The sequence below is a fragment of the Physeter macrocephalus genome, chromosome 5 (assembly GCF_002837175.3).
Source record: "Physeter macrocephalus isolate SW-GA chromosome 5, ASM283717v5, whole genome shotgun sequence".
Taxonomy (NCBI): domain Eukaryota; kingdom Metazoa; phylum Chordata; class Mammalia; order Artiodactyla; family Physeteridae; genus Physeter; species Physeter macrocephalus.
The window spans coordinates 103302440-103313924 of NC_041218.1; the positions used below are offsets into that span (position 1 = coordinate 103302440).

The window sequence follows — 11485 nt, forward strand, 5'->3', positions numbered from 1 at the left end:
CCCCAGACAAACCAACTAGACCCGAATCCTGGTCTCAGCACCTGCTTCTGGCGACAACAATCCAAGACCACTGTTGGTTTTTCCAGCTTTGCATCCCTGAAATAAACCGTGTTTACTCCATATAATGTATTATATATCATATGTTTATGAATTCATTTTTGTTCTCTGGATGACTTTTGCACCTACATTCATGAGTTAGCACCTGTATCGGCCCTTTCCCTCACTGCCGTTGTTGGGTTTTCTTGCAAAGTAATGCTTGTCTCATAAAATGAGTTGAGAGCAACCCTTATTTTTCCATTTACTGGAATACTTTGTGAAAGACTGAGATTATGGCTTCCTTGAATGTTTAAAGCTATGCTTGAAGCTATCATGGCCTTACATTTTTTATAGAGTTTATCTTCCGTCCTGTGGAGTATATGTATGTCATGAAGGCCTCCAGGGTGCTGTTTCTTCCTGACCTCCAGATCTCACCGTCATGCTGCCGTCACTGTAACAGAGCAACAGGATGTCTGAGGGGCTGGTGAGGACGACTAATGGACTCTCCAGTCCTGGAGAGTCAATGGAACTTTGAGGCAAGACGGTAGTGGAGTATTTTCATCCCTGCCACGTAAAAAAGTATCCCCTTAATTTATTCTAATTGCAATAAAGTAGAAAATTACCAAATTATTAACTGGAGCTCTGCTAATTTGTTCCAGTAAGTGCTCAAATTTGGACCAGCAGCTACAGTTGCACTCAGCACCTAATTATGCTTATGATAACCCAGACTCAAGACTCAGCTATCCTTTGTACACCAAACTAAAGGGGAAATGCTTCACCCATGACTTTAGTAGTGTAATTCATTACTGTCATTTAAAAAAATTGACTACTCTGTCATGTTTTTTTTATTGGCTATTTTGGTCAAGAGGAGAAACTCCAGGGTCCTCTAAGAACTTATAGCCATCACCTTATGGGACAGATACCAATGCAGCGTTTTTCTTCACTGCTAAATGTATACATATCAACTGTGTCTTTAGAAGCTGGGGAAATAATTGCAGTTGGGTATAGTGGTCTCCATAGGCCAACATTGGATTACGACAAATATCCTATTAATCACTAGCCCCCTAAGGCTTGGACTAGTGCACCCCAGGGGCCCCAGTATATAGAATTAGGTCTGCCTGGTAACACAGGACGGTCTGGATATTCCTCTTTCTTCGATGCACAGTTACTCTCCAAGCATCTTGGTTCCCTTTGGGGGAGGCCGAGAGAAATATTACCAGTGTACGTAGGAAGTATCACCATTGAGGCCAGTGATCGCTTCAGTGAATCGCACTCTGGTGATGGGTTTAGATGAGGATTGTGACTTCAGTGTCGTGGCTCAAAACTCTGTTTTCAAGAAATAAAGGATTTTTCTTATAAGGTTTCACACAAATCAAGTGTGACTTCAAGAAGGCTGCCCTTCTAGTTCCTCCTGGAGAGCCCACAATTAACTTGCTATTCCCAACGGGGTCAGGTGTTTCTTATTACCTTTTCGGGGTTGCTTCTAATTATGGTCACCACACATGCCTTTCCTCTAGTGGTTAAGTACCACTGCCTCGATGTCCTCCACCACTTCCCCGGTCTCTGGCGACAACCATGGGAGTGGATTTCCATATGCTGGCATGCCACTCTCCCATGTACTTCTCAGCTTTGAAGAAAGAAAAGCCTTCTGGAGGACCTCATCAGCTGTAACTAGTGGCTGGGGCTATCTCAAACAGGAAGGGGCTTCAGATGACGATAAACCAGCAGAGAAAAACACAGGAACCTAAAACAGAACGGGAAGAGCACAGACACATACAACCGCCCTGTTACTCTCCTGCCCCCAACACGAGTCATGCCACTTTAGGAGAGACAAAGAATGCATTATTTTTTTCCCTTGGATGGTCTCTAACTGCCTGTTGTTTTTAAGAGCATAATAAGAGTTCAGAACTCAAATTATTGTTTTATATTATATACTGTCATTTAATTATGCTTGCCATTTGTACCAAATTTTGGAATAAAATACACCTGTGATATGGGTTTTTTTTTTTTCCAAATTTTGCATTGTAAAATCAATTTAATGTTTTGTGACAAGTGTTAACACAAAAGAAACAGAACAAAATAGAAAATACTAGAGTGCATTTCATTGCATGCACAAAATAAGGGTAAATATTGTTTTGTGAAACTTTTGTCTCATTCATATACAGTGAAATACAATAAAATATTCAATGATTCTTTGGATTTAACACTTTCAAAGCTCATATGGTAGACAGTTTATACTATGCCTATTTATTTTTAACATCACATTTGATTCCTATCTTGGTTGGAGCATTCACGAGTACATACATGCTATTTTTCTATGAGCCTTGCCTACCTCAGAATAATTTTATTTCTTTAACAATGAACATATAACTTAACTAAGTGTAAAACTATTTCATTATAATATTTTCCCCATTATACTCTTTAATCCATTGTCTTCTGGGATTTGTATTATAAAGAAGTCTAAGCTCTTATTTTCTGATTATTGGATCACTCTTTTTTTCTTTTTTTCTGGGTACATGTAGATTTTTTCCCCCTCCTTCTACTGTTTTAATCACAATGTTTACCAACAAGTGTCTAGAGGCAAGTCTCCTTTCTTTCAATCTGTCTGCACTTTCAATTTATACACTCATGTTTTTAGTTCAAATGACATTTGTAATTATTATAACTAGCTCAGTGCTACACAAAAAGCAGTCCTGATTATCTTTGTTTTTCCTTTTCCTCCTCAAAATTATCAATTTTAAATTAGCATTAAAATGTTGAGTTCAATTCCCTCATGCTTAATATAGCCCTGCAGCTTCTATGCAAAAGTATAACTTGACTACTTCCCAAGGAAGTCTTGCTTACAAGCTGAACTCTTCCCAATAAGAAGTGGGCTCCAGGGAGAGCCTGCGTCCTGATGGCAGAACAACAGCTCACACTGGAATTTTCACAGCACTGTTCTGCTCTTCTGCCTTATCTGGCTTTCCCTTGGCTGCTCTGACCCTCACTCACTTCCCACACCCCTGCCCTCCCTCCAGCCCAGCAGCCTGGATGCACTCACACTAGGAGTTTTGCACAAGTAGTTCCCTCCCGCTGGAGCCTCTTTTCCCAGATCCTCTCCTGACTGGCTTCTCATCATTCAACTTTTGCTCAAAGGTTACCTCCTCAGAGCAGCCTCGCTTGACCACTCCTAGTCGAACTCCTTTATGGCATCCTACTGCGTTTTCTTGGAATTTACCGCCACCTGATATCTTCTTGTTTTTCAATGTTTACTGTCTGTCTCTCCCTAGGTACAGGAAACAATCTTATCTATTCCATCCCTGAAACCATGAGGTCTTATAACACTTCCTGAATAATAGACTTCTCCCCTTATTAATGAAAAGTTCTAAAATTAAAATTATTTGGGCGTAATACATATTTTGTAGCTTCATAGTCTTAATTCCAAGATGCAATCATCAGAGTTTATGTATTATCTGAGACAGATTACATTTGCCCTAATTATTTTTTATCATAGAATTTACCACTAAGTTAATTTAAGTATTTTGTCTTTTATATATGATCAATACCAGGACTATTTATTTGAATTGTACCTGTGTATATTTTGTGAAATCATATTTTAAACTCTTAACATTCATTCTAAAAATTCAAGGAACATCATCCCACATCTGTTATTCCATGTTATACATGAGAAATTTAATAAAAATTTCCTGTACTTAAAAATGTATGTTTTCTTTGCCTCCATATATATATAATATTTCCCTAAATATGTCTTGCTCCAAGAACTTTAAGGTAAACTAGTTCAAAATTATAATAAGTAGGACCTTTTAGGTGCTCAGAAGCATCTAAGCATTCTGCTTTTAGGTCAGTAAGTCATAATTTAGTCACTTTCAGAATCAATGAATGTGAAGGACCATCTCCATAAAACAAATACACATATGCAAAAATATGCATATAGTTTCAGAGGGTTTATGAAGTCCACTGAGTTTATTTACTAACTCAGATTAAGAGCTCTTGCCTTAGATAATTTTTGTTATTTTATCTGCAAGTGATTTCATTTGCACTGTTGCATTTGTAAGCAGTTCGTAAGTCTTTAAGAAAGAACTCAAGAGTTTGACTTGAATTCACGTAAGCAATTTGAACTTTTTGTGGCTCCCTCTTATAGAAATATTTATCATTTAACCTTGGAAATCAAGGTTGAGAAAGTCAAATAATTTATTTTTTGATATTTGTGTCTATAGTTATGGTTACACACCACGTAATAGTCCCAGAGGGACAATATATGGTGAAAAGAACTAGGTGTCTCTTTAATTTGTTATAGCTTCTGTTCCAATATTTAAGATTCCACATTAAATTTTCTAGTTTGGAGAAATAGATTGTATGCCATGTTCTTTCTCAAAGAAGTTAGCGAGTCAGACTCTTGGTAGCACACTGACAAAAAAATCTTTGTTATTCTGTACCCTGACACAATGAGTGTAATGAGAGTTCTTCTCAACCAACATAATGTCCTTTATTACAAGCGAGCATGGTGAACATCACTGATACAGAGATACATGTCCATCTTGCTTTAGAACTGACCAATCTCATGACCTGAACTTTGGGTAAAAGTAAATTACATGGTGGATTTTCCCAGACTGACTGAATTTGAATCAGTATACTTATTTATAAGTGAATGTATGTGATCTTTAGAGTCCAGATAGACTTAATAAATAATATTTGCCTTATCATTATTTTATGCATTTTAGGCATTAAACTTTGAAAGAAAATAATTTTTCTAGGTTAATAAAATAGTGCAATCAAATCTTTTATTTATTTTTCTCATTAGACTGAAATAATAAGCCAAATGAACAAGGAAAATGTCAGTAAAATATTTAGCATGAAACATTATTTCTCAGAAGATAATGTCAAGGATATTATGAAAATCTCACATTGCTTGTAATTGAATTGCAGAAAAATCAACGCATTTACCTTTGAAAAGCGGAGGTATTCATTGCCTTCAAGCTTCAGTCTAGGACCTTAGGCTTGGTGCTGACGGTCCTATAGAGATGAGCTTCTGGTTTGTTATGAAAGAAAATGGAAGAATCTCTCTGGAAGGAAAACTTAGGTCATTTCCATCTCAACCACATCTACTCCATAGTATATATGGAACACATTGCTAGTCCTGCCTATCATTCTTTGCCAGAGTAGAAAACAGGTTCTAAAGAAAATAGTCTGAACTATCATAAAGCCAAAAATAAGAATGGAATATTTAAAGTTATAATTCACTTAACTAGTGAAAACTGAACACATTATCTTCTTTAGCCGGGGATCTGCAGTCGTCTTTTGCATATCATATTTAGCCAACAACCAAATTTTAATTTTTAATTAGGAGACATTAAAATATAATTAGCAGCAAATAACGGAATGACAAAGCTACAAAAATTCATAAAGGTCCAAGGAAGCAGCATTTTTTAGCCACAGCAAGAAGTGTTCTTCCATGAATTTAGCGATTCACGATGACCACTTCACCTACCCCATATTCACTTCCAAGGCAAATTTTCTAGACGCGACATTGCTTTTTGACAATAATGATGATGATAATACAGGAATGGCTGTCATAACCAGAGGGCTTACATTCTTCAGAGTTAAGAGCTCCTCAAACCTCAATAAACAACACATAGAAAGTAACATAGCCAATTTCAACACAGCATACACACAGCAAAATTAATTCGTTTATCAGAGACCGATACGATTTTGAATACGCATTTTCCAGGAGGAAGCAGAGGGCAACAGAAACCATCTGCAACTGTCAAACCTGTGGAAGTGAAACAATGCGTTACAAAATCCCCACAGTATAGGAATAAGTGAAGAACATATGTTTTATCCAAAGAAAAGTTGGTTGATGACCCAACGTATAGCTACTTATTGGTATATATTTATAGAGAGAATGATAAAAATCAGCTTGCATGAGGCTCATAGTCTATCTACTTTGAAGTTATATCACACGTACTATAAGCAATTTACAGAATTTATCATTTGCATATACAGGAATTGCAAAATGAATTAAAATGCACCGAAATATAGAACACTCAAAACGTTTTTACATAAACCTCCTAGGATTGACAGGGATTGGCCATAGTCAGCGCTTGCCATGCTGAACAAGAACTACAATCCAAAAAAGGGAGAAAAACCCAAGAAAAGGGGAAAAATTCCAGAAAAAATGATCGTTTATTATTTCTTATTTAAAACAATGTTTTCATTGTTGACTCGCAGTGCTGAAGATTTCGTTCTTGCCCCCCAGACAGTTTTCTTTGATGATAGTTTATGTTCTGTAGCCTTTTGATCTCTGCTTACTTCCTGCAGATCATGGGTCTTTTAGTAGGAAATCAGTGGTATCCGTAGTAAATATTCACTATACCGATGACGGTCAGGCCAACCCCTGAGCAGTCGGTGAGATGATGCTTTGAGTAGCCGAAAGAAAAGGAAAAAAAAAATAGATCTTGCTATTAGAAAATGTTCTATCACGTCACACTAATTCTCTTGAAATAAAAGATCAGTGATTTGGCCAAGAAAATGTGACGAACAAAGTGAGACGGCCTCTTCGTTTGTTTCCGAAAGCAGGTGCTCCTTGTGTAGGTAATTAGAGTACAGTGGGTGCAGAGTGGTGCTTGGAGTTTAGGGTCAACTTTGCTGTCCGCTCCGTAGATTTTACAGGCGATTTGCTCTTTGCTTTAAGAAGAGAAAGTGATATTGGAAAAAAGTCAGCACTTTAGACTAAAGCAAAGCACCCTTCACAAAGCCACAGACAAGAAGCAGGACAGAAAGTCCATGGCTTGTAGCTATCCTCGCACCTGCGGAAGAAGTTATAAGATATTCGCTCATCTCGAAGATTTCCAATGCTCCTTATTAGGCTGTTTTAAACACATACATATATATATATTTAATTAGCTCGCCAGCTTGGCTCTGGTGCCCATGAATGTCTTGGCATGCACTGCAAATAACAACACATACAAAGTATTTCAGTCCCAGGAAGTGGTCTTGTTTGCTTTGTCTGTTTTCAAGCCATGCCATCCCACAGGTGGGAACACTTAGAGGAACAAATGCAGATACTTTTCCCTCAAGTAATTCTTTGAGGATCATTCCCTATAGTTATTTGGTTGTTCCCATAAGGGCGTCTAAAACAAATCCCCTGTTTTACCACTGCGAGCGTAAAACCACAGGAGATAAAACCCAAACCTACAGCAGCAGGCTTCTCAAGGGCCTGGAGAACGGGTTCTGGAGTGGGTGCGCTGGGGTATCTGCTTTTAGAGGAAGATCTTTCTCAACTTTTTATCCTTAAAATCTGAAGAAAAGTTAGCGCTATCAAGAATCGGAAATTTTTGAAAGCGCTCTGAGATTACATAAGGGAGAGAATGAAATAGTCTTTGGGCATTTTTCTTCACATATTTTATCCAGTAAGCTACAAATGACGTATTTAATACCTTTATTAGTGAGAAAACAAAAATGTGATGGACCTCAAAGCATTTCTTTTCTTTCTTCTTTTTTTTTCTTTTAATTTAAGAAAGGTTAAAAAGGTTTGAAGGGGGTGAGGGTAGGAAAACTCAATCTTTTGAATATTTCCTCTAAATCATGTTCAAGTCCACACTGGCAATGATAGAAATTGTGGTGAAAACACATGCTCTCAAAAGATCTCTGTAGAGTAAATATTTGGGCTTCTAAAGGGGCTGTTTAGCCGACTCATATTCCTGTTTTCAGTTAGGTTACTTTAGTGTCACCATCGATTTGCCTTCGTTCAGGAGGTGAGTCATGTATTTAACACAGAAACCTAATGACTGAGGACCCAGAGGTTAGTGGTGGTTCTCTGGAAAGTGTTGCTTCACTCAAGCTGGGTGACAAGGTTCAAATTGCAAAAGTAAAGGGACAGTCCACATGCGGCTGTAAGTACAAAGATCATGCAAGGAAAACATATAAAATCTATGTAGAACCACTAGCATCGGAGCTTCCCAAAATTAAATATATGCCCTTGTTATCTTTTGAAGAGAGACTCTTTGACAGGGATTCAGTCAATTAAAAAAAAAAAGAAAGAAAGAAAATGATTACATGGCTCCTTAAATTGCTAACCGCACTTGACACAAAGTCTGTCTGATGTTGAATAGAGGTTTTAAACATGCTAAAAACAATAAAACCAAGGAAAATGATTTGCTCTTAAGAAACAATATTTTGTGAAATAATGGTTTCCTTTTCAGCATGAACATTGCAGATGGGCTCGAACTTGCTGAAACTGTGAATTATGCAGCTCGTTTCTCGACTAATCAACCCTTCACAGGAGATGCCCAGCGTTCCTGTGAGATTCGAAGGGAACAGCTACGTCATTCTAACCCAACATTTCCTATCACACTGTGTCCAGCCAGTATGTGCAAGTTAAAACAAAATTTACATGAGCAGTATAACGGGAAACAAACCCCATGATATACTGTAAAGAGTATTTTAAAGTTAAAAACTTGAACAGCCATCAGATATGCAATAAACCATTGCACCACACCACTTTTTTTTCCAGATTGTAATCATTCATCCACTCTAGGCACCTGCATTTCCTAGCATATTTTTCATTAAATGAAATTTATTTCTGTCAAGCCAAATATATATATTTTTCCTGCACAGTAAATTCTAAAGCAAATCTGTTTTGTCATCAAATCACTGATTGTTTTGCTCTTCTTTCTAGGTTTTATTTATGCCTGGAATGAAGGGGTATGTGCTCCTTTATCTTTGTAATCCCAAAGACTTTGACAGTGAAATCTGAGAATCTAAAATGCTATAATTTATCCTGTGTAATTTTAACAAATAAGCGTCAATTTCATTCAGATGTACACTATTCTGAATATAATATTACTATTCATCACACATGTTATGGTCTATTCTCGAGAAAATTAAGCAAACGTTTTTCGTAAAACGCAAACTTCGGCCATGCGTCATACTCTACTCTCATTTTTACAGATAGAAACGTTTTACTGTTTTGAAACAATGAGATTCAGGATTGCAATCAGGAGCCCTGAGTTCCAACTTCCTCCGCAGCCACTCACTTCTGAAATCCCAAATAAGATATTTCTTTGATGTTTTCTAAAATAAGCATAATAATTGTTTGCATATTATTGTTTTATATATATGTTTCCGTGAGTATGCCAGACATTGTGTTTGGTTATCTGTTTTGCTTTATTTGGTTTCCTTTTGCTCTATGCCCAAGCCAAGCAGGATAACCTCTTATCCCCTAAGACGATCATGCATTCAAGCAACTCTTGCCCTCAAATAGCTGCGTTCCGTTGTGTCTGTTCCCACCAACTAGGGGTAAGCTCTGTCTCCTCTGAACTTCCTCTGTATTCTGGTTTTCCCTCTCTTGTGGCCTTAACATGGCTCACGTTGACTTGTAATTCATTATATTCATATCTTACCTCACTGATTACACTATAAGCTCATTAAAGGCAAGGATGAAATTTTAGCAATTATTTATTATTCTCAAAGTTTAAAACAAGGCCTTGAGTTTTTAAACTTTTGTCCCCAACACAAAGCACCCTGTGAAGAAGAAAGGGAAATGTTATTATCTAAATTATGGGAAGAAAATGTGCAGATAACATGCCTCGATGAAAGTAGCCTAATAGAACCTAGAGATTTCTCTCTGACTCAGAATGTGATTTCATAATGTCCTTTGACTTCAACTTAATAATGACGCCTTTCATTTGTTTTTATGCTTAAAGGTTTCCTCGGTGCTCTCTCAGGTGTAATTTCTCGTGCCTGTGTAAGGTAGGGGGAGGGAGGATTTGCGCCATTTTGCAAACGGAAAAGTCTAAGAAGTCTTCTTAGAAGTTTAATGAGTACAGACACTTAGCTTCCATTTCTCAGCCCTTTTTGTACTTCACGCGATAGCGCATCACATCCCCCTCACTGGGACGTGGACATCAGGCATGGCCCAAGACAGTGTCTGTGACAAGTGAGTTTGGCCAAGGAGAAGTAGGGGAAAAAAAGCCTCAAATATTTTATCTTCAGCGTGTATAATTATTGTTTCAGAGAATTACAGAAAATTCCATCTATTTCTTAAAAACAAAACAAAATAAAACAAAACAAAATAAAAACGAATCACAACAACACAGAGTCGAGACCTCGGCATCCTCAGCGATCAGGTAGAGAAGCAGTTGATCACCGTACCCTCAGAGTCACTGCCATCCGCCTGCCTTGTTTAACTCAGCACAGCCTTCCAGCCGGGAAAGCCTGCCTGGCCCTCATCTGTCTTGCCTGATGGAAGAACTTGGCTCCTTTTTGCACCTTCCATCTACATTGCCATGTCCTTCCTGCATCTACAGCCATGAGGCTGGAAGACACTGGGCATACTGAACAAAGCTGCACCCTCTTCCCCTTCGCATCAATCTGCAAAATGGCTACAGTGGATTGGGTACCTGCTATGTCAGGGAATATGCATACATGTTACATGCATACACTGTCTTGGTTCATCCTCTCATCAGCCCAGTAGAGTAAACAGACAGCTCAGGAAAATGTAACTCAGTAGCATGGAATAACTCACCCTAGGTTACACGGCTAATAGGCAGTAAAGCAAAGGTACAGAAATGAAGAAAGAGCAATGCAGTCAGATCAACTCCGAGTCTGGATGTGCTTCTTTCTGAAACTCCCTGAGGCAAAAGCAACCTTGCCTCACCGTCTCCACACCTGTTAGATCGAGATGTGAAGCTATTACTTAAGTGTACATTTATCTTTTCAGCGAAAATGACTGGCTATAACACTTTAGAGAAAAATTAGAAAACTTCTTTTCCCCAAGTCTGAACTGATAAGTATTGAATATGAAAACACCATCAGCTTCTTTGTTTTCCTAAACGTTAATAAGTAAAGTTTGTTTTCCTCCATACGGCGTGCCAAATGTCTGATGATATATTTTGAACTTTTCATATCGTAGTCTTTTAAATCTTGAAGGTTCCTCCAAATTCATTTAAATATTTGAATGAGAGGTGGTTCCACCACTGCTCTTGCATGCACTCTCCTTTCCATGAACTTCTCTTTTCTAAACTTTTAATTCAAATTTTACAGTCTGGGACCAGGAAAGGTTAAGTTGATGTTCAAGGTGCAACCATTCGTGACGGGAGAGAAAGACAGCCAGAGCTGTTGGCCACCAGAAAAGATACGGGATATGGGTATTTAATTCAAAGAAGTAAGTAGAACGTTAAGACGACTAACTAGACAATTTATCCCATCTATATCTTGCCGGCTCTTCAAATATCCTCTTTCTCTTGGCTGGGATTATTTTGCGATGGGTTAATTTCCTCCGTGAGCACAACTCTTGGTTTCGATATACGGAAGAGTCGTAATTCAGGGCGCCTGTCTACAGATTTAAGTACGATTCTCATAGGTTTTTCTCTTTTCTTGTTTGAGTATCAGGTAGGGTCAAAAGGAGCAAGAAAAGAGAAAGAACACAATTTCTCTCCTGCTGTGGCTC

The 11485-nt window shown here is 37.9% G+C and overlaps 1 protein-coding gene across 2 annotated transcripts in view; it reads right to left on the reverse strand.

Annotated features, from left to right (window-relative positions):
* Positions 1-6588: 6588 nt before the first annotated feature.
* The window catches only part of VSTM2A (V-set and transmembrane domain containing 2A), a 26556-nt gene continuing 21659 nt past the window's right edge, over positions 6589-11485 (reverse strand). The window contains exon 5 of one of the 2 annotated variants that reach the window (XM_007106500.2): positions 6589-6720. In XM_007106500.2, coding sequence (XP_007106562.1) covers positions 6632-6720 — 89 coding nt within the window. In that variant the 3' untranslated portion in view covers positions 6589-6631. Of the gene's footprint in view, positions 6721-6859; positions 6983-11485 lie in introns of those variants that run through there. The other variant, XM_028489484.2, reaches the window with a different exon arrangement.